The sequence below is a fragment of the Anabrus simplex genome, chromosome 2 (assembly GCF_040414725.1).
Source record: "Anabrus simplex isolate iqAnaSimp1 chromosome 2, ASM4041472v1, whole genome shotgun sequence".
Taxonomy (NCBI): domain Eukaryota; kingdom Metazoa; phylum Arthropoda; class Insecta; order Orthoptera; family Tettigoniidae; genus Anabrus; species Anabrus simplex.
This window is the reverse complement of record NC_090266.1, coordinates 121,146,285-121,170,501: the sequence shown is the minus strand read 5'-3', so window position 1 is coordinate 121,170,501 and position 24,217 is coordinate 121,146,285. Positions and strand designations below refer to the sequence as shown.

Here is a 24,217-nt window from a genome sequence, read left to right as displayed (position 1 = left end):
AGTTTAAATTACATATGGTCACTGGTAACATCTGACGGTGAAAAAAATTGCATACCATGAAGAAGCCCGTGGAAGGGCATGTAAATGGGAACAGTTGTAGGATATGACAGTATATATCATCATCATTTTACAGTTCCAGTTTCCCGGGTACCGTTGGCGAGTCTCTTCCATTCTGTCTTATTGAGATTCATTCTATTGTTAATGACGTCCTCCATTGTCCTTCCCCGATGTGCAATGTCCATCTTTACGATGTCCATCCAGTGGGTTCTTGGTTTTCTCACCATCTATTTCCCTGCCACGTGTCGCTCCAAGTTAACATATGCTGTCCTTGTTGGCTCCATCCTTATTACATGCCCAAACCACCTCAGTCTGGACATGCTGATCTGATCTAACATTGATGTAACAATCCCAGCTTTCTTCCTAACCACATCATTCCTCAACTTGTCCAGTTTGGTATTTTGAATTGTGTACCTAAGGAACTTCATCTCGGATGCCTGCAACCTTGATGAGTCTTTCTTAGTGAGGGTACAGATTTCAGTACCATAGGTTAAGATTGGTATGAAGTACTGATTGAACATCACCATCTTTCATTTTGTTGGTACTTTGGGATCCCACAGGAGTGTTTGTACTTGCTGGTAAAAGTGAGAGCTCTTCTGTACTCTATTTGCCACCTCCTTTGTGGCTAGTGTACCTCGGGATATTACACTGCCGAGGTATGTAAAGCTTTCCAAACTTTCTAGTGGATGGTTTCCTAGCATGATATTCGCTGGTCGTCCCTCTCTGTTTATTGCCATCAGTACTGTTTTGGGTTCACTTAACTTGAGATTGGACTCCTGGAACTTAACATTCCATTCATTGAGTCTTGACTGAACTTGTCCCTCAGTTTCTCCCCAGATCATAACATCATCAGCAAAGGCCATTACATTTAGTTCACCACAGGTTTTCTTGATGTTCTTTATTATGTCATCCATGATGGTGATAAACAATAATGGGGATAGTGCACTGCCTTGCTGGACTCCACTTTCGGTCTTGAACAAGGATGAATGTCCATCACCCAATCGCACACAGCTGGTACAGTTCTCATACAGCATCTGAACTTTCCTCACCATTCCCTCTGGCACATATCTTTTTCTCAGGCATTCCCGTATCTTCTCTCTTGCAGTGTTGACATATGCCTTCTCAATGTCAAGGAAAAGCATAAACAGATCTTTGCCATTTTCCCAATATTTTTCCATTAACATATGGACACTCAATATTAGGTTTGTTGTGGACCTGTTAGGCCTGAAGCCATACTGTTCCTCTTCAAACTGTGGCTCTAACTGGCAATCTGCTCTCTAAGATTTTCTCAAGAATCTTAAGCCCATGAGAAAGGAGTGTTATTCCCTGGTAGTTGGAGCAATTTTGGTGATTTCCTTTCTTAAACAGGGGGATAATGACACCCTTGCTCCAATCAGTAGGTATCTTGCCATCTTTCCAAACTGTATTGAGTACTTTGTGTAGCCACTGTAAACCCTAGACTCCTGCTGCTTTAATCATCTTCATGCTGACTTCATCGATTCTTGGGGATTTTCTTTGCAGCACCTTCTTAAGGGCTGCTTCTATTTCTGCCCATATAATGGGAGGTAACTCTGTGCAGTTTTCAACAGTTGGTTCTTTTGTTCTCTGATCTGCTTCTGTCCTGTTCAATAGGTGATCAAGATGATTCCTCAGAACCTCTCTGATGCCCTCTTATTTCCTCGCCAGGTTTCGATTAGGATCCTCAATTGTTTTGATGGTATCAACTGAATTCCTTTGGTTTTTGATCACTCTGAACAATAGTTTCATATTGCCTCTTCTGTCTTCCTTCAGTTTTTGACTAAATTTCTCCCAGCACTTTACCTTCTCCTCTTCTACTACTCTTTTAACTCTCAATTTCCCAGTAAACTTGCTCAAAGTCTCTGATCTTCCCCTCGCCCCTTATTTGTTCTTGCTTGGATTTCTCTATATCTCATACTTTTTGTGCCATGTTCCTTTCCTTTATTGAGGATCTTACTCTCTCATTCCACCAGGGTGTCTCTTTTTCCCTTACTCTCAAACTTGTCTTCCTGCAAACCTCTATTGCTTCTTTTATCAAGGTGTTTTTAAATCTTGTCCACTCTGTCTCACTACTTTCCACTTCTTCTGTAGACAGTTGTCCTCTTATATGGTCCTGATAGTCTGTCCTTTTTCCAACCTTTTGTATTTCCCACTCCTTAATCTTAGGTAATTTCCTGGTTGTTATCTTTGGTTCATTAATGTCTCTCTGCTACTAATAACTGGTGGTTGCTATTGAGGTTCTCACTTGGAATCATTTTGACATCAGTCACAAATCTACTTCTTTCTTTATCTGTAATGACATAGTCAATGACTGTCTTGCTCTTTCCATCCCAGCTGTAACGGGTAATCTTGTGACTGACTCTTTTGTTGACCCAACTGTTTTTTACTACCAAACAGTTTCTTATGCAGAAGTCTAGGAGATGTTCACCTTCCGAATTCCTTCTTCCATAGCCATGTGGTCCGATCACCTTCTCATAGCCATTCCTGTCTGTCCCGAGCTGTGCATTGAGGTCCCTGATGATGATTGCCCTCTCTTCACTGATGATCTCTTCTAGGTCTTCGAGAAACTTGTTCTTTTCATCTTGATTGCAACCTGTCTGAGGGGCATACACTTGCACCAGTGACAGCTTCTCTTTCCCAAGGTGAACTGTTGCCTTTATGATACTCTCATTGATGTACTGGATCTCCGTAATACCATCTAACTCTTTAGACAATATCAATCCTACTCTTTTTCCCATCTCTCTGTTGTTACCATTCCAGTAGAGGGTATAGTTTTTCCTCAACTCTTTCTTCCCTTTACCTTTCCATTTAGTTTCACCCAGTCCTGGGATTGCTATTTTCCATCTCTCCATGATATCCACTAACTCTTCACATTTTCCAGGCAAACTCAGTACGTTGGTTGATCCTATTTTAGTGCATTGTCTTCTCCAGGGTTGTTGCACAATGGCAAGGCTCGCCACTATCATCAGGCTTTAAGCCATCATACCTGTTGTCTACTCCGAGTTCTTTGTTTGCATTCTGAGGCTCATATAAGTGTTGAAAGTGATTGCAATTACTCTGCAACTGACTTGCTATGCCTAATGTTAGAGAAGATTTTCTGTCAGTGTTATCTCCCTTAGCCTTTAGCAGTCCCCTGCCACATCTGCAAGGCAGCAGCTTCCAGTTGAATTTATGTGTCATTTCCTACACAATCGCTTCAACAAGCCCCCTAAGGGTGAAATCCTCTGCCCATAGCCATTGGTTCTCCCTTAGTTTGTCAGGTGTTGTAACAGCCACCCAACCCTTGGCCAGACAGTCACAGGTAGTACTGTCTACTGTCATATACAGTAGCAGGATGTACCTGACCTGACAAATCAATTGGTATTGTCTTGTATAACAACATGTCTGAGTGCTATTAGCTGTAGGTAAAAGAATTTGTAGTTGAAATTCTAATCTAGATAACTTGATTGATTGTCTTCGGACAGTATACACAAAATGTCAAAATGTTGCACCACACCAAGCATTTATTACAGGGTAACAAGCACTTTCAGATTGCACTTGGTATGGTGATAGACCACCAATGCCACAGAAACAGGTGTCAGTACAGTTTGTCGTAGAGGCACACAGATGCCAAATGTTTTCCTGAGGAAGATCCAGCCACAGCTGGTGCAACTGACTCTCCAAATTTGCTGCAGTTTCACTGGGAGAAGTTGCCATTCAATCTGCTTTCAACTGTTCTTGATGGATGAGAGGTCTGATGACCATGCTGGCTAAGGAAACATGCAGACATCATGAAGGTAGGCCAGAGAAAACCATGCTGCTTGAGGTCAGGCATTATTCTGCTGGAAAATGGGTTATTGAACTGCATCAGAGAGGGATAAATGCATGGTCGCAGATTTGCCTGGATGTATTGCAGTGCCGTCAGAGTTTCTTCAATCACCACCTGTGTAGTGAGAATTGTAGGAAACAGTTCCCTACACCATGACACCTCTTGCTGTGGTGGTGTGCTGCTTTACAGTGAAGAATGGAATACTGCGCTGGCCACAAAGTCTCCAGACTTGAATTCAGCAGTTGTCTGCATCCAGACAGAACTGTGATTCATTGCTGAATACCTTTCATCACTAATTTGCAAGCTGCTGTGCTGCCAGATCTAGCTGGACCAGTGAGGAGGGAAGAAGCACAATAGTACATCGTTAAGATTAGTTCAAATATTTCAACAATTATTAACAAGATATACACAGAATTTTAACATGAATGCTTTTATAATTGTTTATAAAATTCATTAATTCTTCGTAAAAAAAATTAAAATTTTGATGTGATAGAATCTGATGATGTTCATTCAAGAACAAAACACGTCATTCTGTTTTCAATTAAATAATATGCACCTGTAAGAGGACTGGTATGCGCTCTGTCAGCCAGGCTAAATATCCGAAAGCGGACTGGTATATAGCGTGGTATTGTCTTGTATAAGAACATGTCCAAGTGCTATTAGCTGTAGGTGAAAGCATTTGTAGTTGAAATTCTAATTTAGATAACTTGATTGATTGTCTTCTGGCAGTTTTGCTCTTGTTGTTGTTTGGTTTCCAAGGTTAATTGATGTAATTATTGATCAGGCGGTTGAAGTTTTGTTGTCGTGAAGTTGGCTTCAAAGATACATGTATGTGAGTGGGAAAAGCTCAATAATAATGAAATTCAAAGTTTGCTATATGTTTTATATTCTGATTTCAGCAGTGATGGAGAGGGGAAGTTCCTTGTGACCCTGCATGTGTGTATTATCACATGATTTATCCAATAGTGAAAGTTATAGTGAAAACAATGTTGGCAAAGAGGGTGAATAGCATGTTGAGTGGAACTGGATGGTTTTTTTTTTGCTAGTTGCTTTACGTCGCACCAACACAGATAGGTCTTATGGCAACAATGGCATAAGGAAGGCCGAGGAATGTGAAGGAAACGGCCGTGGCCTTAATTAAGGTACAGCCCCAGCATTTGCCTGGTGTGAAAATGGGAAACCACAGAAAACCATCTTCAGGGCTCCCGACAGTGGGGTTCAAACCCACTATCTCTCGGATGCGAGCTCACAGCTGCGCATTCCTAACCATATGGCCAACTCTCCCGGTCGAAACTGGATGTATGAATAGAATATTCCAGTAATTCATACCATTTCAGGAACAAGTGGACTGTGCCTTACCAGTCAAATTTGTGAAAATGTAAGTAGGGAATTCATTTTCAGGCAGTACTTATATGACAGTATAGTATAATGCAGATGAAACCATTAGATATGCCAGTACTGATTTATACTTTTTACTAACGAGCTTGCATGAAACACGTGTGTATATTGTTCTTTGCATTCTAATGGGATTAGTACAGAAGTCTATGATTGAGAGCTGCTGATGCAAAGACATGTTGACACGATGTATTTTAGAACTGTCACGCCTCATGCTTGACTCGTTGAACTGAGTAAATATTTACATTGTGGAAAATTTAAGACTTTATACAACTTGCTTCATGTTTTAATTCTACTTATTGTTCAGTTAGTGTATTGGGATGAGTTCTGTGGCATTTCTAAATAATATAAAACTGGTCACTGGATAATATTTTCAGTAGATCACCAACAGTATGGTTTTAACTGAAAGCATGCATCACCAAGGCTGCATACTTAAAAGACAGTGAATTTCTGGCAATAGTAGTGTACATGGCAGCCATGTGCATATGGGTTAAATATCTTTTTTTTTGAGGCATAATCTATGATTAAGTGTTTTCTTTTTCAGCTTTTTTAAATTTTATTAATCCTGCATTAGTTTCAATAGTTTGAAAAATTTCACAGTTATAGATTAAATAAGTCAATGGCTTCCACTATAACAAACTTCCCAAAGATGTAAAGGGTTTGTTGTACATTTCAGGGTGTGTCTTATCCTAGCATGCATGATGTATGGGCTCACTGGGCACCTCCTATGGAGCGGAGTCGCCTGGCCACCTTTGCCTACTCTGGTAGTTACATTGGTACTGTAGTAGTCATGCCTATCAGTGGAGTTTTAGCTCAGAATGTTGGCTGGCCAGCAGTCTTCTATGTGTTTGGTGAGCTAATATTTATTTCTACTTAGAAAAATAACTACAGCTTTTCAGTTAGTCAACATGTGAAAAATTTCCAAATAAACTAGGGTGGGATATAAAATAAAACACAATTAAAGGTGATTGCTCAAGTAACTGACAAGAAAATAAAACAAAAACAGGAAAGAAAGAAATAAATAAAATCAATTGCACAAAATGAGAGAGTCATATTGTTGATGATACATGGTATGCTACAATCTTACATTAAGAAAGCAAGGGCTACATGCTCCAGTTACCTAGCAATCCTTCAACTAACTTATAACATTGTTGTTACCAGTAACAGCTATTTATAGCCTTGAGTAGCAATGTTCATTTATCGGTGATGATAAAAATTGACAGTGAATGATAATCACTTCACTAATGAGTTATAATGATAAAAAATAACCTCACTGGATCACTTTTAATAGACAATCAGGATTTGAATACTGAAGTGGAGATGTGGTTGTGGCCCTACTAAAAGGAGTTTTTCTGTTAGGGTAGAGTTCCCATTCATCCCAGTTTTTGATAGAATGTCAAATGTACTGCTTTTTTCTTTTGAAAGTATCCTTCCTAAAAGAAGTACATTAGGCTTATGGAATACTGTATATTCATTTTTAAATGTGCAGCATTCATGGTGGCAAATTCAAGGAACTTTGATGAGATTTATTAAGAAGTTTGTATTTCTAATAACAATGCTAATTTTTCTTTCTCCATGTTTCTGTTGGCAGTGTTACATACACACAGAGATTGGTTGCTACACAGTGTTGCACACAGTATGTATCACACCAATACAGAAGTGAAGATTTAATGATAGTATTAAAAGAGAATTTCCCTTCATCAAAGGATTAGCAGACAACAACATGGAATATACATTATGCAGTGCTACATTTTACATTTCATGAGGAGGTTGGTCGAATGTAGTCCACCATGTGGAAATGTAAAAGCACATAAGTTAAGTGCTGTTCAAAATAAATCTCCCAACAGCAGCATAAGGAACTACGTGATTGCAAAAACTGAAAGTGAAGGGGAAAAATTGTTATCACAATCCATGGACTGTACAACAGCCATTCTGAAAAAAACTAATAATAATGTTATTGGATTTACGTCCAACTAACTACTTTTATGGTTTTTGGAGACACCGAGGTGCTGGGGATTTGTCCTGCAGGAGTTCTTTTCATCTGCCAGTAAATCTACTGACATGAGGCTGACACATTTGAGCACCTTCAAATACCACCAGAATAAGCCAGGATCGAACCTGCCAAATTAGGTTCAGAAGTCCAACATCTAACCATCTGAGCTACTCAGCCCGGAATGAAAACTGTTCAACAATAAGTTCAAATGTTCTCAAACAAAGTGCAAAACAACAATCACACATATTATTGCACCATTTGCGGCAAATCAAGTCAATGAAGAGTTAGAAGGAGTACACTTCATGTCTATGTCAAATGACTTGTCCAACATTTGTATAAATAGTGCCTTTTATGGTCAGATATCATCATCCGGGAAAAGATGTGAGAGCGAAGGTTCTGGAGTTAATAAATTTGGGTGGTGAAACTTCAGAAATTTTGTTTTCTTATGTTTATGAGGTGTTACAGAAGTTCAGTCTTCTTGGGAAGGATATTGCTACAACAGCAGACAATAGAAATAATATGAACCTTGGTGGAAAGAAGAGGAAGAGAAAGAATAATTTGATTCTAAAATGTAAGAAAAATTGTGAATAATTTAATTGTGATTGGCTGTCATGAACATGTGATCCATAATGCTGTGCAGACTGCTGTGGACTTCTTATCTGTTGATGTGAAATGTGGAATTAACAAGATCAAACAGCATTTCCACACTTATTGTGTTAAAGTTGAAGAAGATTTGAAAAAAAAAAAAAAATGAAGAACTTTAATCCTTTTGTGAATTCCCCAATATAGAGTAAAAAACTGTTTTGGAAACAGCAAATCAAGGTGGCTGTCTCTTCTCTCTGCAGTCCAGAGAATTATTGACATTTTCCCTGTATTAAAGTCACATTTTCTTTCCAATGAATAATGTCCTACCATTCTCAAAACTTTGTTTGAAAATCCTCTTTCAATTACACTCCTGCATTTCCATGCTAGCCAGTCAGAAACCTTTTCTGACACTAACAAATGTATTGAAAAGCAAGTTATGACAATTACTGAAATTATGAATAAAGTAAACACATTGATAGAAAAGTTAAATTGCAAAAAAGTCACGTTACTTTTGTGGAAAATCAGTTACAAGAACTTGAAGGTGAAGGACGTATGACAATTGAAAAGATTCGAACCCTACTGTTGGCAGCCCTGAAGATGGTTTTTTGTGGATTCCCATTTTCACACCAGGCCACGGCTGCTTCCTTCCACTTCTAGCCCTCTCCTATCTCATTATCACCATAAGACCTATCTGTGTTGGTGCAATATAAAGCAACTTATTTGATTTCAATCAATCAATCAATCAATCAATCAATCAATCAATCAATCAATCAATCAATCAATCAATCAATCAATCAATCAATCAATCAATCAATCAATCAATCAATCAATCAATCAATCAATCAATCAATCAATCCTGATCTGCATTTAGGGCAGTCACCCAGGTGGCAGATTCCCTATCTGTTGTTTTCCCAGCCTTTTCCTCTCGTGATATTGGAAGAGCAGTCAAGAAGACAACTAGTAACTCGTTTCTTTTCTATTTATTGTTGTTACCAAAAAATCTAAAAACCTAAGATATAACACTTATGACACAATGATATTAAATAAAGATATAAAACATAGCGCAGTCCAAAGAATGATCTCGAGTAGTGTCTATCAATTCCCAACATTCTCCCCACCCTGGTCAACCTCTAGGGGGATGACCAGCTGAATTGGTCAGGCTATTTTGTGTCCTAATCTTCTGGTCCCTTCCTTCTAGTAACCTCTCTATTCTTGCTCTTTTCTATAATTGGCGTGGTCGTCCATCTTCTTCAATCAACGCCAGATCTCCGGGTTGGAACTCAATGGATCTCCCAGCCACACTTCGAGCTTCATGAAAGCTCTTGAGTTCTAAGAGGTACTCCTTGTTCCATTCTCTCCAGAAGTCGTCTGACAGCTTTTGTCTCGGTCTGAATTCTCTTGTCAAGCCAAGTCTGGTAGTTGGTTCTGTTCCTGTTGGCACGGTCATGAGTCCTTCACCAACAAGAAAGTGTGCCGGCGACAGGGGTTCAGCGTCATCTCCATGGGAGATCATTCTTGAATTTACCGCAACTTCAATGTTGACTAGAGTGGTGTTAAGCTGTTCTTCTGTAAGTCTTGATAGTCCCAGCACCTTTCTTAGGCATCGCTTAACTGTGCCTACCATTCTCTCCCACCATCCTCCCCACCAAGCTGCCCGTGGGGCGATGAACTTCTAAGTTATACCGTCTTTGGCGAGGAATCGATGGGTCTCCGAAGATGACAGTGCCTTCCAAAGTTCCGACAGTTCTGCATTGGTGGCCTGAAATGTCCTTGCGTTGTCTGTATATATGGTATGTGGCAGTCCACGCCTACCAGCAAACCTTTGAAGGGCCATAAGGAATGTGTCAGTGGTCATACTGGAGCATAACTCTAAATGCACCGCACGTGTAACAGCACAAGTGAATAGTGCTATGTAAGCCTTTTCCATCGTCATGCCTATTTTGATATAGAGGGAACCGGCGAAGTCTATCCCGGTAATTGCAAAGGGTTTCGACGGTCTCATCCTGTCCGCAGGTAGTGGAGCTTCGATTTGCTGCCCTCTAGGTTTCTTCATGATTCTTAATGGGAGGCAGGCGTGCAAGACCCTCTTAACAGTTTGACGAGCTCTAAGGATCCAGAACTCTTTCCGGAGCTCCGACAGCATTACCCGAACTCTAAAATAATGTAATCTGATATGTGTTTGCCGAATGAGTTGATACGTGAATCGATGAGAGCCGTCTAGAAGTATTGGGTGCCGTCGCTCCTTAGCGAGGTCCGCATAGTTTGAATACTGAAGTGGAGATGTGGTTGTGGCCCTACTAAAAGGAGTTTTTCTGTTAGGGTAGAGTTCCCATTCATCCCAGTTTTTGATAGAATGTCAAATGTACTGCTTTTTTCTTTTGAAAGTATCCTTCCTAAAAGAAGTACATTAGGCTTATGGAATACTGTATATTCATTTTTAAATGTGCAGCATTCATGGTGGCAAATTCAAGGAACTTTGATGAGATCTATTAAGAAGTTTGTATTTCTAATAACAATGCTAATTTTTCTTTCTCCATGTTTCTGTTGGCAGTGTTACATACACACAGAGATTGGTTGCTACACAGTGTTGCACACAGTATGTATCACACCAATACAGAAGTGAAGATTTAATGATAGTATTAAAAGAGAATTTCCCTTCATCAAAGGATTAGCAGACAACAACATGGAATATACATTATGCAGTGCTACATTTTACATTTCATGAGGAGGTTGGTCGAATGTAGTCCACCATGTGGAAATGTAAAAGCACATAAGTTAAGTGCTGTTCAAAATAAATCTCCCAACAGCAGCATAAGGAACTACGTGATTGCAAAAACTGAAAGTGAAGGGGAAAAATTGTTATCACAATCCATGGACTGTACAACAGCCATTCTGAAAAAAACTAATAATAATGTTATTGGATTTACGTCCAACTAACTACTTTTATGGTTTTTGGAGACACCGAGGTGCTGGGGATTTGTCCTGCAGGAGTTCTTTTCATCTGCCAGTAAATCTACTGACATGAGGCTGACACATTTGAGCACCTTCAAATACCACCAGAATAAGCCAGGATCGAACCTGCCAAATTAGGTTCAGAAGTCCAACATCTAACCATCTGAGCTACTCAGCCCGGAATGAAAACTGTTCAACAATAAGTTCAAATGTTCTCAAACAAAGTGCAAAACAACAATCACACATATTATTGCACCATTTGCGGCAAATCAAGTCAATGAAGAGTTAGAAGGAGTACACTTCATGTCTATGTCAAATGACTTGTCCAACATTTGTATAAATAGTGCCTTTTATGGTCAGATATCATCATCCGGGAAAAGATGTGAGAGCGAAGGTTCTGGAGTTAATAAATTTGGGTGGTGAAACTTCAGAAATTTTGTTTTCTTATGTTTATGAGGTGTTACAGAAGTTCAGTCTTCTTGGGAAGGATATTGCTACAACAGCAGACAATAGAAATAATATGAACCTTGGTGGAAAGAAGAGGAAGAGAAAGAATAATTTGATTCTAAAATGTAAGAAAAATTGTGAATAATTTAATTGTGATTGGCTGTCATGAACATGTGATCCATAATGCTGTGCAGACTGCTGTGGACTTCTTATCTGTTGATGTGAAATGTGGAATTAACAAGATCAAACAGCATTTCCACACTTATTGTGTTAAAGTTGAAGAAGATTTGAAAAAAAAAAAAAATGAAGAACTTTAATCCTTTTGTGAATTCCCCAATATAGAGTAAAAAACTGTTTTGGAAACAGCAAATCAAGGTGGCTGTCTCTTCTCTCTGCAGTCCAGAGAATTATTGACATTTTCCCTGTATTAAAGTCACATTTTCTTTCCAATGAATAATGTCCTACCATTCTCAAAACTTTGTTTGAAAATCCTCTTTCAATTACACTCCTGCATTTCCATGCTAGCCAGTCAGAAACCTTTTCTGACACTAACAAATGTATTGAAAAGCAAGTTATGACAATTACTGAAATTATGAATAAAGTAAACACATTGATAGAAAAGTTAAATTGCAAAAAAGTCACGTTACTTTTGTGGAAAATCAGTTACAAGAACTTGAAGGTGAAGGACGTATGACAATTGAAAAGATTCGAACCCTACTGTTGGCAGCCCTGAAGATGGTTTTTTGTGGATTCCCATTTTCACACCAGGCCACGGCTGCTTCCTTCCACTTCTAGCCCTCTCCTATCTCATTATCACCATAAGACCTATCTGTGTTGGTGCAATATAAAGCAACTTATTTGATTTCAATCAATCAATCAATCAATCAATCAATCAATCAATCAATCAATCAATCAATCAATCAATCAATCAATCAATCAATCAATCAATCAATCAATCAATCAATCAATCAATCCTGATCTGCATTTAGGGCAGTCACCCAGGTGGCAGATTCCCTATCTGTTGTTTTCCCAGCCTTTTCCTCTCGTGATATTGGAAGAGCAGTCAAGAAGACAACTAGTAACTCGTTTCTTTTCTATTTATTGTTGTTACCAAAAAATCTAAAAACCTAAGATATAACACTTATGACACAATGATATTAAATAAAGATATAAAACATAGCGCAGTCCAAAGAATGATCTCGAGTAGTGTCTATCAATTCCCAACATTCTCCCCACCCTGGTCAACCTCTAGGGGGATGACCAGCTGAATTGGTCAGGCTATTTTGTGTCCTAATCTTCTGGTCCCTTCCTTCTAGTAACCTCTCTATTCTTGCTCTTTTCTATAATTGGCGTGGTCGTCCATCTTCTTCAATCAACGCCAGATCTCCGGGTTGGAACTCAATGGATCTCCCAGCCACACTTCGAGCTTCATGAAAGCTCTTGAGTTCTAAGAGGTACTCCTTGTTCCATTCTCTCCAGAAGTCGTCTGACAGCTTTTGTCTCAGTCTGAATTCTCTTGTCAAGCCAAGTCTGGTAGTTGGTTCTGTTCCTGTTGGCACGGTCATGAGTCCTTCACCAACAAGAAAGTGTGCCGGCGACAGGGGTTCAGCGTCATCTCCATGGGAGATCATTCTTGAATTTACCGCAACTTCAATGTTGACTAGAGTGGTGTTAAGCTGTTCTTCTGTAAGTCTTGATAGTCCCAGCACCTTTCTTAGGCATCGCTTAACTGTGCCTACCATTCTCTCCCACCATCCTCCCCACCAAGCTGCCCGTGGGGCGATGAACTTCTAAGTTATACCATCTTTGGCGAGGAATCGATGGGTCTCCGAAGATGACAGTGCCTTCCAAAGTTCCGACAGTTCTGCATTGGTGGCCTGAAATGTCCTTGCGTTGTCTGTATATATGGTATGTGGCAGTCCACGCCTACCAGCAAACCTTTGAAGGGCCATAAGGAATGTGTCAGTGGTCATACTGGAGCATAACTCTAAATGCACCGCACGTGTAACAGCACAAGTGAATAGTGCTATGTAAGCCTTTTCCATCGTCATGCCTATTTTGATATAGAGGGAACCGGCGAAGTCTATCCCGGTAATTGCAAAGGGTTTCGACGGTCTCATCCTGTCCGCAGGTAGTGGAGCTTCGATTTGCTGCCCTCTAGGTTTCTTCATGATTCTTAATGGGAGGCAGGCGTGCAAGACCCTCTTAACAGTTTGACGAGCTCTAAGGATCCAGAACTCTTTCCGGAGCTCCGACAGCATTACCCGAACTCTAAAATAATGTAATCTGATATGTGTTTGCCGAATGAGTTGATACGTGAATCGATGAGAGCCGTCTAGAAGTATTGGGTGCCGTCGCTCCTTAGCGAGGTCCGCATAGTGCAATCGACCCCCGAGGCGGAGGAGTCCGCCTTCAATGAAGGGGTTGAAGGGTCCTATTTTGGATTCTTTAGGAATTGGTCGACCGTTTTGGAGGGCTTGAAGTTCTAGAGCAAAACATTATCGTTGAACAGCTCCTATCCAGAATGTACGTACCTTTGCGAGCTCCACCGCTGTTAGTTCTCCTGTAAGCTTCTCTCGATTGCGAGTGTTGTGTGTAAAGCGAAGAATCCAACCAGTAATACGCATCAGTTTCCAGAAGGAACTGAATTTAGAACTGTCAATAACGCTGGAATATGTGGTCATTGTTATTATATGTTTTATGTTTCTCTTCTCCTCCTCGGGAAGTTGCTCGCTTGGAGTTTGAGCACCAGATGGCCAACATTCCTCACGATGTGCAAGCCATGTGGGTCCATTCCACCACTTGCTCTCATTCTGTATCTGGTCACCACGAAGTGCTCGTGTAAGGTGGTCAGCCAGGTTCTCATGTCCAGGGCAATGCCTCCACTGACTTGGAGTTGAGTACGATTGAATCCCCGGTACTCTGTTGCAGATGAAGGTTTTCCATCTGTTTGGGTCACTGTGTATCCAACCCAAGGTGACAGTAGAACCCGTCCATAGTATTGCCTGAGTGATATCGTGGCCTGTAGCTGCGCAGAAATAGGACAGCAATCACGCTCCTACTAGCGCTGCTAGTAGTTCGAGCCTTGGCAAGGTTACCTTCTTGATCGAGGTGAGCCTGTTCTTGCTGCAGGCCAGATGGACGAGCACGTTGTTTCCCTCGTTTGTGCGAATGTACAAAACTGCCCCATATGCCCTTTCTGATGCATCACAAAATATGTGGATCTGAACCTTGTGTGCCGTTGAAGTAGCTAGCCACCGCGGAATTTGTACCCGTGAAAGAGAGGATAAGGAGGATGCCCAAGTGTTCCATGATGCTCCGATATCAATAGGTAGCAACTCGTCCCAGTCAATTCCCCTGTTCCACGTATCCTGGAATAACAGCTTACCGAGGAGGGATACAGGGGATAACAGTCCGAGTGGATCATAGAATCTAGCCGTAATCTGTAATAACTTCCTCTTGGTGATTGGTCCTTCAGGTAAAGCCTTGGTGATTTCCTGTGGGTTAATTTAAAGGTTATCCGTTTCTGTATTCCAGTAAATGCCTAGTGCCTGCGTCTCTACGTTGGCCTCTTGACCTTTGGCTCTCCAGATGGCCTTTGGCGAGTCTGAATTAGTGGCCCATTTCGCTAGGTGGAAGTTCATCAATTTCATCAGTGCAGTAAGTTCATAATACAGGGCAATCACACCATTGTCATTCTCTGTGCCGGATACGAAGTCGTCCATAAAGGTATTGTCATCTATGAGGGGTGCTGCAATAGGAAATGTCATCTTCTATCTGTCGGCGAGTTCCCTCAGTGTTGCTGAAAGCAAGAACGGACTGCAAGACCGGCCGAATGGGAGCCTAGTGAAGCGATAGGTCACTACTTCGTCCGTCGACAAAATCTGGTTCTATTCCTGTGATCGTGAAATCTGCGGCCGTGAAAGCCATTTTTAGTAAATAAATATTTACTTTAGGCTTTATTGCTTCCTGCCATCTTGCCGATGAACTGTATTTTTAAACTCTTCTTCCTGCACCCTGGTGGTCAAGCACTAAATAAAATCAATTGAAGTACATGCTACGTGTCCCACACAAACACTGCAGTCTTGTCTAGCGCCAAGAAAACGTCAAAAAGCTCAGACATAAATAAAATATGAACACGCACAATTGTGTGTACACGGTCTGAAAGGGATATCAATTATTATTATTATTATTATTATTATTATTATTATTATTATTATTATTATTAATTACATAAGTTTTGTGCTGTAATAAGCATGTATAGTATTGCACAAGTACCTGTTTTTTTCCTGCATTTGAATTTTTATTTGTTTTGTATTATGTACTTACTGAGAATATATTGAAATTTTCAAGTTCTTTGAAATCATTTAAGAAAAGACTAGGCAAACAATTGATAGGGTATCTCACACCTGCGTGACAGCTCTAAATGCAGATTATTGATGATTGTGTGTACAAATATTTTTCATCTTACTCTATATACCTATTCAATGGAGTTGTCATTGTCAGGTGAAGGCTTTGTTGTAACATCAAAACTCGATGCGAAGAAGTGGCTGGAGGATGAACAAGAATCTGAAAGCTAGTTGACGCATAGGAAAGCAGTTTATAGAATGAAAACCAGATGGCAGCAGCAAGCACTGAATGTTGCTGCTGCTGTCTTATCAGTACACACTATACGCATGTAATAGGATCGATGACTTTAATGAGTCATGAATTGGCTCACTGTATCGATTTAGTAACATGAACGGAATCAAATGAATCGATTCAGTAAAGTGAACCGAATATCCCATCACTATTATATTCAACTGACCATAACATAATAAGCTGTGTGAACTCCATGTGTTCAATGCTATGTGGTGCTTTTCAAGATATCTCTCTGTTCACATCTGCATGCACATTGTGTTATCACAAATTGCCATTGCGATTTTGATCTATTCAGCTTACTTTTTAGACACACAACAAAAATAAGAACCACAAAAATAAGAACCACTAAATTTATTCAAAGTGGGAAGTTTTGCAATTATTGCACAGTATGTTAGAGGCATATAAAATAAATTTACTACAAATGAAATTTTTAATATTAATTAAATTTTAGAACTGCTATTATGCCAGTTTTATATTGATAACATTTTCAACCATTTTTATAAATAAATAAATAAATAAATAAATAAATAAATAAATAAATAAATAAATAAATAAATAAATAAATAAATAAATAAATAAATAAATACTTTCATTATTAATAATTCAGATTTGTTCATCTTATTAAACTTTATAATTACTCAGCTCATATTCTTACAGCTATACTGGCTACCTTTCTTTTGTTCTTAACATAATGGGGAAGCGAGAACTGAATTTAGTGAAGTAATATATATTTTAGAATTCCATTGCATTCTTTCATAGTATTATAATACGGAAGCCAATACTGCAATCTACTTATACATGTTTGTTTCTGCTGCACTCTGACCATCAACTGTGTCTTGATGCCTGCTTGCTAGCACAGAACATACTTTCCCTTTCCCTTGGTTTGAGGCTTGATGTCCTATGTCATAACAATATTGCTGTAGTTCTTAGAGTAATTAGAAATATCCCCCAAACCTCATAGTAATTTAGGAACTTGTGTCTGAATTAGCACTGAGAAAGAACAAATACATTTATGTTAGCCTTTGGAAGATATAGACCTCCGTTTATTATGGTTGTTTTTCAGGTGTGGTTGGACTGGTATGGTTTGCTGCATGGTGGGTGTTAGTGAAACGTGGACCTCAGTATGACCGCCATATTGATCCTAGGGAGCTCAAGTACCTGCAAGATGCTCTTCCAGTAGTTCCTAAGGTACATTTGTGTTATCTGTGATCACAAGAAGGAGATAGTCCTGATACTTAATGAATGCCCTAAAGAGAACAAAATGAGGTACCAGTATCAGTTCAAATTTAGAAGCTAGTGTTATGTGAGACTTTTAAAATATAATTAAAGTAAATTATAAATGCAAGATTGCTGATTAGTTTTAAAGGTTGGAATGCCTGAATTTAAACAGATGGTCTTGTATTCAGTTCTTTACTTTATCTTATATAATTCAGTGCCATGAATTCATGAGTTCATTCAACTTTGAGAGGACATATGATTATGTGATTATGGTATTAGAAGTAGTTATTCCTTTCTTAGTAACCAAATTTAATAGTGATGCATACTTTACACTGATCATCTAGCATGCGATCTGGTTCCAAACAAGTTTGTCGTCAGTTGGTAGCACAATATACGAGGGCCATCCGGAAAGTAGTACCCGTTAGCGCCGCATGAAGCGCCGACGACTCGGGTAGCTGCTGGGTAAGGTCAGACTGCGCCAGTGGCTTGTCTGCCTGCTCTGTGCAAGGTTGCGTGATGCTAGCATTGCCCATGTTGTATCTGTAATCGTTTAAAATGTTTAAACAAATTGAGAACCCCGCCAGTTATGAAGTGAGGGCCGTGATTAAATTTCTTAATACACGATCCGTTCAACCTTGTGATATTCATCGGCAATTAACGGAGGTGTACGGAGACAATGTGATGGACAAGTCATCTGTTTGGCGCTGGTGTCACAACTTCAATCTGGGGAGGAGGAATACACACGACGAGGAGCGTTCAGGGAGACCATCTATCATTACAGACCAACTGCTGAGCGCAGTAGACGAATGCGTGAGGAACGATTGGCGCGTCACAATTGTTGAACTCTGTGAACATTTTCCTAATGTGTCTCGAACAATTGTTCATGAAATTGTCAAAGACCATCTGCATTATTCAAAAATCTGTGCAAGGTGGGTCCCTTGCATGCTTACAGAGGAGCACAAAACCAAGCGTATGGCTGCAGCACTGACGTTTCTGGGACGTTATGCCGATGAAGGAGACTCTTTCCTGACTCGCATCATTCCTGGGGATGAAACATGGGTAGAGTAAATGACAGCAAATGGAGTGACATCGTGCTCATTCACCAATCAAACCTAAAAAATTCAAGACAGTTCTGTCCACCAGGAAACTCATGGTAACCGTTTTCTGGGATTGCCGAGCTGTACTGTTCATTGATTTTATGGCCTGTGGAGACACAATTAATGCTAATGCGTATTGTGAAACATTAAAGAAATTACGGCGGGCAATACAAAATCGACGGCGAGGTCTATTGTCTACAGGCGTTATTCTCCTTCATGACAATGCCAGGCCTCATGCAGCTGCGATAACACAACAACTTTTGCAGCAATTCAAGTGGGAAACCTTTGACCATCATAGCCCGTACTTGGCCCCTTCAGATTTTCATCTCTTTACGAAACGTAAAGACCTTCTGGCGGGAAAAAGATTTGACAGCGATTAAGAACTTAAATGAGACGTGACTACATATCTCAATATGCTGGCGGTGGAGGATTATGACACTGGAATATAAAAACTCGTCCCACGTTATGACAAATGCCTAAATTTGCTTGGAGATTATGTGGAGAAGTAGTGTACAGTATGCTCTTTCCGATAAAAATGTGTATATTTGTTAATATTCACTCCTGTGTCTTTATTGCGCAAACAGGTACCACTTTCCGGATGGGAGTACGAATTTGAAATGGTATTATTATAGACCAGATCTGATAAACATTAGATGGTGGAGAGTAAATTAACCATAATGAAACCTTAAAGTGGATCAGCATGGAAAGTGGAAAGTTGTTGTTGGTTCATACTGATTAACAAAATGTCAAAGACTTATTAATAGGCTACTAGGAAGTATGTTGACTGCAAGATGTAGGATCTTGTCCAAAGAGCTTAGATTGATTGTTGAATTCATCCCTCATCTCCAATCCGTAGGGAGGTGGAAAGTTAGGTCATTATCAGAATGAATTCAGACTTTTTTTATATGTGTCAGCCAGCCAGTCAGTCAGTCAGTCAGTCAGTCAGTCAGTCAGTCAGTCAGTTCCCTTCTAGTTATTTACCTAGTCTTTTCTTAAATGATTTTATGGAGTCTTGGATGGCAGGTTTTAGCAGGTGGCTCTACATTGCACCATAAATAAATCAGGTCTCAAGGGTAAAAATTTATTTATAAAACACAGTCACCACATATAATATCAGTACAGCCATGCAGGATACATAGGTTATACAGACACAAAGAGAATGTGTAGTGCAGACACACTCGACAACACTAGCTCAAGAGTCTGTATTAAATATAATGCAGTATTACATTATACACATGGGTGTGTTCTGTTCACTCTTCTGAATGCTGCCACATCACCCCACTACGGAGAAGGAAAGTCCAAAAATCGAAAGGATTGGCAAAGCAAACTCTTCATCCTGATCATGTCGTGTAATTTCTGGGTGGTGATGACACATGAGGGAAGTCAGGTGCAAAAGAAGTGCTAGGTGGACTGGATGAAGTGGGGGTAGTTGATGTGTCGGGTGTGTTGGTGCAGGTAGGAGTAGCAAAGTTTGTGTCTATGTATGCCGCCTTCACACGGTCTGTTCTTCTTAATACTTCCTTGTTTACAGTCATGATTGTCAAGGTTTTCTCATTGTGGTTAAATACAGGATAAGGATCAGAGTATGGGGGCTGCAAAGAAGGCTTTACGTGGTCATCTCTCAGAAAAATATGGGGAGCCGTTGCCAAGTCCTTGAAGATAAATACTTTCTTTTGACTATGGCAAGAGGAAGGAACAGGTCTGTGTTCAGCCATTACCTTTCTTAGTTAATTTGCAAAATCGGAAGGGTCAACTGAAGTAGAAGAACTGGGCGAAGAAGCAACCATTACTCCAGGGAGGTGTAGCGGTTCACCAGAAACTAGTTCAGCGGGAGAAGATTTCAGATCTTCCTTTAGAACCGCACACATAACAAGCAATACTAAGGGTAAGTTTTTTTTTTTTTTTTTTTTTTTGCTAGGGGCTTTACGTCGCGCCGACACAGATAGGTCTTATGGCGACGATGGGATAGGAAAGGCCTAGGAGTTGGAAGGAAGCGGCCGTGGCCTTAATTAAGGTACAGCCCCAGGGTAAGGCTTTAATCCATGTTGCATCATGACACATCAGGGAAGCTGTTAACTTTCTATGAAGATGTTCCACCATGCTGCTAGCGCATGGGTGGTAACTGGTTGTACGCATTTTCATTGTACCAAACTGTGTCATGAGACTGTAAAAGAGGGTAGATTCAAATTGTCTTTCTCGCTCAGTATTTATAAAGGTCTGAAGACCAAATTGATGCTAGCCCTGCAGTGTAAGGATAGCATGCCTGCTTCTTACCCAGAGGCCCTGGGTTATTTTCCCAGCCAGATCAGGGATTTTTACCTGGATCTGACAGCTGGTTCGGGTCACAATATCCAATGTCTGGGGATGATGCTGTTGAGGTGTTAGCGAAGAATAATGTGCTCCACCGTGCTGCAGCCACATTGTCTGTCATATTGCCAAAGGCACATTCTCCAGCAATAGAGGCAGAGTGTTTTGCAGGAAGTGCAGATATATTTCTCCGTTCAGGCGTTGTGGAAGAAGAACTGGTCCAAGTAGGCAGTCATCAACTAGCCCTGCCCAAACATTGAAGCAGAACTGCTGCTGATGAGATGCTTCAACCATTCCGTGAGGATTTTCTGTAGCCCACAGATGATGATTATGTAGGTTAATTATGCCATCTCTATCCAAGGTCACCTCATCAGTGAAGAAGATTAAAGACAGAAATCTTGTAATGGTTATGGTCTGTTGCAGAAACCAGTGACAGAATCATTCCCATGGAGGAAACTTTGCAGGTTATATTCCATAGTTAAATTAATAAATTTCATTGTTTTTCTGTATTGAACCAAGATTACAACTTTTATTATAATTTGGGTCCACCTTATTCAATACATAAAAATTGTTGCGAAGATTTAATTACAACCTCTATTTCAATCAGTACTAGTTTCGACGCCCCTCTGCATGCTGTGCTACATTGCGTTTCGCATGGACAGCGAGCTTCTGAGGTCCGCATTGAACTGGGAACGTTGTTCTTGATAACATCTCAAAGGACTTATTGCTTGTTTCTACCTCATTAGGATTGCTCCACTAAAGGGACACTGTATTTTTTATTATTATTTCTACTACAATACTATGTCAAGTTATAAGAAGTGCGATAAATTAAGCACATAGTGCTTCAAGACTATTCTATTTTAATTTGTTATTCTTTTAAATCGTAAGTGAGAAAACCGGTTTGCATATGTTTTTATCAGTGTATGGCATAAGACTCGCAAGTCTTGGACTTGTAGAAAATATGAAATTAGAGACAGTATATTTTTAACACAGTTTCATGTTGTTAATATGGTTTTAAATTGTGATCAATTTGATGTTGATAAACTTATATGATTGTCAATTTTTCTACAAAATTCTATCAGCTGATGATGATGCAGAGGGGCATCGAAACTAGTACTGATTGAAATAGAGGTTGTAATTAAATCTTCACAACAATTTTTATGTATTGAATAAGATGGACCCAACTTATAATAAAAGTTGTAATATTCCATACACGCATTGGAGGTAATAGGGATAATAGCAGTTGTTAAGTGAGATATGGGTAACCGTCCTTTGGCTTACATCATGTTGGAGGGCTACTTGCATGTATCAGGGTTGTTCTCAAAATCATGGAGAACATGTTCTTCCGCACTTGGTTTATGCACAGTCTGCGATCATCCTGCACGTTCTTCTTTCACAAAGGACTCATGCTTACACAAATGTTGAAAGATGGTTCCAAATGTTGTGTGATCTGGGTGGTGCTGTCTGTCAGGGTACGTGGCTCAGTACATCTGTGCTGCTTCTCAGCCATTTCCACCAGCTTGGTCATATGTGAACACCATCTTGGCTTGTTCCTGAAATGAATACCGGACCATTGTACTTCTATATTCCATAAATCACACTATCTGCAACACACAAAATGTACACAGCAAGTTATCTGAGAATATTGTTAGTGCCATCTACCATTGAAACTATGAATTCCTGGGAACAAGATGATATGAACTTTTGTGCTCCATTTTCAGTCAGAAATCACCCTCTGTTATTTTCTGGGTGATTTTGAACAACTCATCCTGTATAGTGGAAATGCTGGACATTCTCATACACAGCTAAAAGTTCCCTGTAATAGGCCGGCAAGGTTGACTAATGCTCCGAAAGCTTTTTGCTGAAAAATGCTGGAGGCTGCCAATGGTGTCCAACTTTCTGTTGTAAACATCCTCCAACTTGAGTATATGATGCATCAGTGAAGAGACATAGAGGTGCATCTGGCACTGGATGAGCGAGTTGAGTTGTTTGCAGTAGGCCTTGTTTACATTCATGGAAACCACATTGCAATTCCAGAGTCCAAGGGGCAGGTTTACAGCCCTTAAGATTAGTATCAGCTAGGACATTCATCAATGGCACCTGCAGTTCAGCTGATTGTGGTAGGAAATGTCTGTAGTTGACCATGCCCAAGAACCAGTGGAGGCCCTGGACAGTCTTCAGTAGAGGATACTCCAGAAGAGGTTAGATTCTCTCTGGTGAAGGTTTATTACTGTCGTTTGACAACCGATAGCCCAAGAAGGTTACCTCACTTTCACCTCGTACAAACTTGGTTGGGTTTATGACTACTTCATAATCAGCTAATCTGTGGAATAGTATGCAGGGATGGCACATACGCTCTTCAGCATCCAGAGAAAAACCCTGAATGTTGGTGATGTATGGGTTACCGAAGTTTAAATCCTTAGCGACCTTATCCATAAAATGCTGAAAGTTTTGTCCCACATTTAATAACCCAAATGTTATAAAGGGAAATTCAACCAGCCCAAAAGGCATTGTTATGGCTGTTTGGAAATATCAATGGGATGAATCAGAATCTGTTGGTAAGCCTTGACAAGGTCAAGGGTACTAAAAATGGTTGACCCAGTGATGTTATGGCAAAAGTCTCCTATGTGTACTACCAAGTAGCGATCAGGTATTGTCCTTGTGTTCAATGCTCGGTAATCGCCACATGGACACCATGAGATGTCTTGTTTAGAAGCAAGGTGAAAGGGTGAGGATCGGGGGTCTATTAGAAGGCCTTGCTGTACTGCACCTTACCATGCCCTTGAATTCTTTCTTTGCTATCTGCAATTTCTGAGGTTCTAGGTTAGAGGTCAACAAGAGACTGATCGGCCTTCAGTTGTTCTAAAATAATGTACAGTATTGTGCTTAATATCATGTTGGATCCCAGGTGGGCGAATAATGGAGTGAAAGTCAGCAAGCAGCATTCTAAAAGGTGAGTTTGTGGGTACTGCAGCAATCTTTATGCTGGCCTGCTTGATAGAGGCTACAGATGTCATAACATATAGGATGGTAGTACCCTTGAGGAGTCTTCAATTTTGGCAATCAAGGAGTAAATTAGAGTAAGCCAGAAAATCTGAATCAATGATGGCTGTGCTAACATCAGCAATAACAAATTGCCAGTTAAAGTCGCAACATAAATCAGGGTTGAGTTTCATATCAAGGCTACCGTATGTCCTGATTGTATTACTGTTTGCAGTGCTCAACTTTCTTTCTCTGTGTGGGGGGTGGGGGGGGTGAAGAGGGATGTGGCGGCTTTCAGAAAAGTGAACACACTCCAGGTACAGAACACCAGAATGCACCCTTGTGCACGATGTGATATTGCATCATATTTTATATACTGTAAACTCTTGAGCTTGCATTGTCGAGTGTGTCTGTACTACATGTTCTCTTTGCGTCTGTAACTGCTGTATCCTGCATGGGAGTAGTGATATTGTACATGGTAACTATGTGTTATAAATAAATCTATTACCCACAAGAAGTGATTTATTTGTATGGTGATGATGTAGAGATGCCTACCTGCACACCAAGATGTCTTCTACCTTGGCTATGGCCTTGGTATCAAGTTGTGAAATTACATTTTCAAATTTAGTCTTGTCGGCCATAATGCTTGCGAACCTGAATTGTGTCTCTACTTGGGTGAACCAAACAGTTTGTCTGTCATACCAAAATGGTGGTAGC

At 40.1% G+C, this 24,217-nt stretch overlaps 1 protein-coding gene across 3 annotated transcripts in view; it reads left to right on the top strand.

Annotated features, from left to right (window-relative positions):
• Window positions 1–24,217, top strand: part of LOC136864969 (vesicular glutamate transporter 1) — a 209,119-nt gene that overhangs the window by 72,980 nt on the left and 111,922 nt on the right. For all 3 annotated transcript variants that reach the window (XM_068226485.1, XM_067142378.2, XM_068226484.1), the window contains 2 exons: window positions 5,955–6,129; window positions 16,960–17,084. In XM_068226485.1, the coding sequence (XP_068082586.1) occupies window positions 5,955–6,129; window positions 16,960–17,084 (300 nt within the window). The remainder of the gene's footprint in view (window positions 1–5,954; window positions 6,130–16,959; window positions 17,085–24,217) is intronic.